The sequence below is a fragment of the Cygnus atratus genome, chromosome 7 (genome assembly GCF_013377495.2).
Source record: "Cygnus atratus isolate AKBS03 ecotype Queensland, Australia chromosome 7, CAtr_DNAZoo_HiC_assembly, whole genome shotgun sequence".
NCBI lineage: Eukaryota > Metazoa > Chordata > Aves > Anseriformes > Anatidae > Cygnus > Cygnus atratus.
Genome location: NC_066368.1, coordinates 24,601,218 through 24,607,409, shown reverse-complemented (window position 1 = coordinate 24,607,409; position 6,192 = coordinate 24,601,218). Strand labels below are relative to the sequence as shown.

Here is a 6,192-nt window from a genome sequence, read left to right as displayed (position 1 = left end):
GAGCCAACTTTTCATTGCTCAGAGAGAGGCACTGAGATTACAGGTAACAGAAAACCCTACAAAACAGTACAGGATGTGATGGAGAGCGCTGCAGGGCCAGCCCCTGTCTGCCCGTGCAAGCAAAGGCCGTGCCCTCTTTGCCAGATTTCCTCCTCTTACTCAGCATGACCCTCATCCGAGGATCCGTTTTGGGGACTGTGCTGCCCTGCCACGGCCCCAGCCTCCCGCTGCCGCACAAAAGCCAGCCCCGACCCGAAGGTGCAGCTCTGCACCCGTGCAAATTCGCCCTACCGGTTCTGAAACCGCTTACAGGCGTTGGTTCGTAACGCTGCAGCTCGGCCGGGACGGGTCCCACGCTTCCTCCCCAGCCTCTGCTCCTGCCCTGAGCTCTCCTCACCTGTCACCCATTTAACTGATGACACTCGCGCTCCAAACTCAATCTGAGATGGGGTGGGTTTTGGAAAAGAAGGGAGCTTTTCAATTCTCAGCTTGTTTGTTTCAAACCAGCTATTTTCAATCCTGTTCCCCCAGCCACCCAACCCCACCTTGGCCAAAACACCTCCGTATCGCCAAGCTGCGACACCCACGGCTCCCCTCGCTACCTGCCGCGAGCTGAGCTCGGGCTGAGCCTCGCCCACCCTACGTGCTGCGATCAGCAGAGTTGGAAATGGAAAAAAAAAAAACTTCGGGTTTTTCTTGCATGAAATTAAACTTTTCCACCCCTGCAGCTGCGGGGGTGCCAGGGCATCGGTGCCTGCAGCAGGCTGGTGCTGAGGCCAGGTCCCCGAGCTGCAACTCCACACCGAGTGCTGAAGGTGAATGTTTGAGCGCAGGTACCCAAATCTCCCTAGTTCAGTGCCTGACAAAGGGTCCCAAGCCCCCTGGGGCTGAGATTTCCCCCCAGAGCCCCACACAGCCCCTTTCCCTTCTCCCTCCCCATGTTTTTCAGCTGTTCCTTGGTGTTTGCTGGGCTTGTGGCTGGAACAAGCAAACCCAAGGAACAACCCCAGCTCCCCGCCGTACATGGCTTGTTTGTATGTGCACAGCACCAAAATAGACGCGTGTGTGTGAGAGCTATTGAGAGGAAGTGAAAAGTTCATCGTGTACAGTATGACAAACGCAAAAACATGTTGTCGGTCCGTCCCTCCTCCCGCTCGGTAAACACTTTATGTAAGGCAGCAAGAGAACCGGAGGGCTTGCTGCAGAGCTCCCTCTGCTCCAAACACAGGTTTGGAAACTCCTGGAGAGCCCCATTTCTGCTTTATGCATCTGTGGGGCGGGCTTGGGGATGACCAAACCTCTCCTCCGGGTTTTGTAGCACCATGCCCACAGCTGGGGGGGGGGGGGGTCTCGAGCTGCTCTGAAATTATTTTGAGGCTTGGCCGCAGCTGGGAGCGGAGGGGGAAGGGAGCAAAAAGTTGAGGCGGGGAGGGGAGTGGAAAGGGAAAAAAAAAAAAATACGAACAAAGAGCCTCGTTCAGGGCTGCTCGCTGGTTTTCCTGTGGGTGCCGGGGGCAGAACGCCATGTACCGGCGCAGCCCTGCGCCCGCCTCCCTCCCCGGGCCTCGCTCCGGAGCCAAGGCACGCGCCGGGACAAAACCCCAACGCCGTGCGTGCGGCCCCGGCACGGAGGGCTTGGCCGTGGGGTGCGAGCACCCACCATGGCCAGGCTGCGTGGGTCGCATTTTGGGTGTACACATGGACAGAGGGGCTGGGGATGCGCCGTGCCCCCTCTCAGCACGCCCATGTTTCACTTGCATGTCCCCAAGCAGATTTTTGGCACTCGCGGCCCTTCCCCTCCCCGCCTCCACACCATCCTGCATGCAGAAATAAAGCATAAATCTGCCTAAACCCAACTTTTTGGGACCTTGGCAAGGACAGGGGTAGCTGCAGCTCCCCTCGGGGCAGAAATCCGTGCCCACCGCCCGCCGTGGACGTGCGCCGAGGCACTCGCCGAGCCCCTTGCATCGCCTTCCCCCGGGCCCGGCCCCTCCAGCGCAGCAGAGCAGCGTGATGGAGCGAATCTAATCTTCGGCGGGGAGGGAAGGAGGCGGGGGGGTCCCGGCAGGCCGGGAACAGGCTGTCCAGAAAGTTTCTGCACAAACAGTCCCGCGCCTCTTGGCCGGGCTCGCTCCCCGCTACGTGTGCACGCCGCAGGAACAGGGGCTGCAGAGCCCCTCGGGCCCCACCGCGGGTGGTTTCGGGGAGGGGAAGCACCGTGATTGACGATGTAGGAAAACTGATTTTGGGCCCAAAACCCCTGTTTTTGGGGCTCTGCTGCAGGAGGGTCGCAGAGAAACGGGGGGGATGTTATGCCAAAGAAAGAAAAATATTTACGCTCAGCGCTGTGTTTGAATTCAAGCTTATTTTTAGCAAGATGTGGTCCCTGTTATCCTTTTTTTTCTTCCACTCGTTTACCATTTTCCCCAGTTTGACCCCATTTTGTTCCCAATCTATTTTCGGCGAACATTTGCACAGGCAACTTGGGACCGAGGAGGGGGGAAAACCATGAGGTAAATTTTGTTAAAACCCAGCTCCCAAGCACCATCTGAGTGTCTCCAGGCACGTATGTGCCCGTCTCGCCATACCGTACGGCACTGCACAAACACCAGTGCATATTTTTGTCAGCTGGGGCTGGGGCTGCTTCGTTTTTGCCCCAAAAAGCGGGGCTGTTGCAGGGGTGCAAACACACAGCACCCAAATCACTGGGGGCACAGAGTTGGGGGGTGTTTACCCCTACTGCTAAGGAAACACCAAAACAATCTGTGGTAAAAAAGCTTTTTTAGGGCATTTTGGAGTGTTTTTTTGGCTGTGACAAGTGGCACTGCCCTCTCCACCGAGCCCCCGGGCGCCACAAAATGGCAGCCCCCCGCCTCGGGGGCACCAGCCCTGACCCAGCACCCGGTCTGACTGCACGGGGCCGAGCCCTGCCGAGGCCAGGAAGGCGAGGGCGGGCGGGGAGATGCGTGAAAACACCGAGTTTTGTGGAAACTTCGGGACCCGACGCCCGACGGGAACCTGCGCCCGCAGGCGGCCGAGCCCTGAGGCGAGGGGCCGGGAGGGGGGGGGGAGGGGAGGGGGGGAGGAAAGGGGGCAGGGGGGGGCGGTGCGTGCCCGCTGTCACCGGGCAGGAGAGACGCCGCGGACGTGCCCAGCACTGCCATTGGCGGAGGGCGCCAGCCGGGGGGCGTGGCCTGCCGCGCCACGTCTATATAAGCTGCTGCGGCGGCGGCCGTCCCTTCAGAGCGGTGCGGCGGGAGGGAGAAAGCGGAGGGCTGTGTGGCGGCGGCGGCGGCGCTGCTAAAGCCCTCGTCATGGCCGGGCTGTGGGAGCGGCTGGCGGGCGGCGACAGGGGCCGCATGGAGAGCTCCGACTGCGAGTCGCTGGGCAGCGCCTCCGGCTCGGAGGGAGGTGAGCGGCGGGAGCCCTGAGGAGGGGGCAGTGAGGCGGCGCGGGGGGTTTCTGAGGGGCCGGGAGGGCCCTGAGGGGTTGGGCCCTGGTGAGGGGAGAGGCCCTGAGGGGATCAGTGTGGGGGGGGGCAGCGCCACACTGCCCTGTTCATCCTCGCATTGCCGCGTGGAGCCCCTCAGGCTGCCTGGTACTGACCCATTCTTCTCGGCAGACCCCGACTCCGCTGACCAGGCCTCGCTGCCGGACCTGGACCTGCTGCTGCACGACCCCGAGGACGAGGTGCTGTGCGCCGAGCTGCTGGAGCTGGTGCAGGCCACCCTGGGGAAGGCTCCGCTGGGTGCCCAGCGCTGCTCGCGCCTCCTGATGCCGGCCCAGCTCGTGGCGCAGGTGAGGACGGAGCTGCTGCGTCTGGCCTGCAGCGAGCCCTGCGGGCTGCGTGGGGCCCTCCTCGACCTCTGCGTGGAGCACGGCAAGGCCTGCCACGACGTGGGGCACATCGCCGTGGACCCCGCTGTGGTGCCCACCTTCCAGCTCACCCTGGTGCTGCGGCTGGACTCGCGCCTCTGGCCCAAGATCCAGGGACTCTTTGCCTCGGGGCCCGCGTTCACCCCGGGCTTCAGCCAGTCCCTGAAGCTGAGCACGGGCTTCAGGGTCATCAAGAAGAAGCTGTACAGCTCCGAGCAGCTGCTCATCGAAGAGTGCTGAAGGGGACACGGCTCACCCAAGTGCTTCGGAAGAGCTGACACTCACCGAGCTGGTTAGAGCGTGGCGGCTCCCAGCGGCCGCAGTAGTTTAGGTTAGGCTGGAGTAGGGCGTAGGTGGATGTAGCTGGGGCAGGCGGAGGCCCTGCAGGGGAGGCCCTGGTTGTGGAGCCCCCCTGCCAGGCGGGCGCGGGGCCGTACGGTGCTTGCCTCACACTTCCGTGATTGTAGGATGATGGCGGTGACTGCACTCCTGGGCTCGGCAGCGGGGCTGCTGTGGGGGCAGGCGGTCTCCTCCTGGTTAATTTTTTTTTTTGTTGTAACAACGATTGTAATCAATGGGGTTTCTGGGGGAGGGTGCGTGTGTGGGAGTGAGTGACAGCGGAGTGAAGCCTGGATCAAAGACAGAACTCCCCTGCTGACACCTGGGCAGCTGTGCTGGGGCTGCTGGTGTGGCAGGAGGGGTCTGGAGCTGTGTCATGGCTCCGTGACACAGGGAGGAGAGCCTGGGGGAGAGGGGCGTGCAAGGTGCTGTGGGGACGGAGGGCAGGACCCCTCACCAATACACCCTGTGCGCTCCATTGATTACAGTTTACACTCATACACTTGATGTTCAAGTACAAGACTTCCTATGCAATTGTTTTTTACTTTTCTAATAAAACCTGTCTAATTGATAACCTGCTGCCTCCCTGTCTTCACTGCACTGTGACAGATGATGCAACTGCCTCCCCGATGACCCAAATCCCCCCTCGTGCCCTGCACCCGTGGGAATCCCTCCCAGCAGCCCCCCTTGAGGAAGGGGCAGGCGTCCTGGTGCACCTCGGCACGGGGCTGTGACTCAGGCAGGGCTGAGTCAGGCCTGGGTGGCAGCACCCCGTCACCCACAGCCACAAGGAAGTGGCCGGGGGGAAATTTGGGAAAAAAACAGGAGTGTCTGGTAAAAGGGGTGTGGTGAGGGGGGGAGGTCGGGGGGGGGGGGGGTTGTCAAATCTGCACTGGTCTGCACAGGCAGTGCTTCCCTCAAAACACTCCTGAGCCTCCTCACATCCACACTGCTGAGTGCAATTACGCCAGCCTGCAATTATAACGACTCAGAAAAGAGGCTTTCACTGCAGTGTAATTAAAGCAGGCACGCTGGGTCAGGCGTGAGGTGCAGAGGCTAAACCCAGGCTGAAAGACGAAATTACACGCTTCCCTCTGAGTGCGAGTCGGTTCTGGCTCAGGGTTGTTTGGTTTTTTTTTTCCCTTCCTCTTCAACCAGATGCTGACTGCTGGAGATTCTCACTGCTTCTGAAGGGGATGGCCCCAAGCACCGGGAGCCGAGGCTACGCACGCTGTGGGGATGCCACCGGGAGCAGCTCACCTCCAAAAGCCAGGTTGTGCGAGGGCATCTGTCCCCTCCGGGTCCCAAAATTTGGGTGCTTCCAAGGACTGATGAGCTGGGATCATTCCTCCCCAGCCCCATGCAAGGGCAGCCCCGTTTTTGGGGTCAGGCGGGCCGTGGCACGGTCCAAAAATCCCTCACGCAGGTGCTCCAGCTCACAAACCCCAAAACCAGACGGAGCAGCCGAGGCGCGCTGCAGAACTGGCAGTCCTTCGCACCGGTGTCACGGGACAGAGCAGGCACGTCGCTCCCCCGGCAGCGGTGTCACCGTCATCCTGGCTGCTGAGGCACGGCGTGGCTCAGAGCTATTTTTAGCTTTTTTACACGTATTTTTACACCGCCCTCTCCTGAGCACGCCAGGGGCTCACCCCGCGCGGTGCCAGCCCCAGCTCGTCCCCTGGCCGCACGCAGGGGACTCGGTGTCACTTCTCAGAGCTGCTATTACAAGGAGTGACCCAGGGCTTCACAGAACACTCAATAAAAAGCCTGACAAAACCAAACCCATCTGCGCCGGGTCCCCCAAACGCCCCGCGGCCACCCCAAACATCCCAGGCACAGATCCAGCCCCGGTAGCTGAGCCGTGGCTCCTATTTATAGCGAAATGGCCTTTCTGTGATCCCCGGGGAGGGGGGCGGATGGGCAGCAAGGTCCCTGGGGCAGCTGGAAGTTGCCAGAAGGCCCCGGCGAGGCTTTATT

At 61.3% G+C, this 6,192-nt stretch overlaps 1 protein-coding gene across 1 annotated transcript; it reads left to right on the top strand.

Moving 5' to 3' along the window:
- The first annotated feature begins 3,244 nt into the window (after positions 1-3,244).
- Positions 3,245-4,789, top strand: DDIT4 (DNA damage inducible transcript 4). Its single transcript, XM_035537679.1, has 2 exons — positions 3,245-3,411; positions 3,623-4,789. The coding sequence occupies exons 1-2, from the start codon at positions 3,315-3,317 to the stop codon at positions 4,114-4,116; spliced, it is 591 nt and encodes a 196-aa protein (XP_035393572.1). The 5' UTR covers positions 3,245-3,314; the 3' UTR covers positions 4,117-4,789.
- Positions 4,790-6,192: the final 1,403 nt, after the last annotated feature.

Excerpts from the sequence above, each read along its gene's own strand:
- DDIT4 (XM_035537679.1), top strand. The coding sequence starts at position 3,315 with ATGGCCGGGCTGTGGGAGCGGCTGGCGGGCGGCGACAGGGGCCGCATG. Across the intron at positions 3,412-3,622 it reads CGCCTCCGGCTCGGAGGGAG|ACCCCGACTCCGCTGACCAG; the intron begins GTGAGCGGCGGG and ends TCTTCTCGGCAG.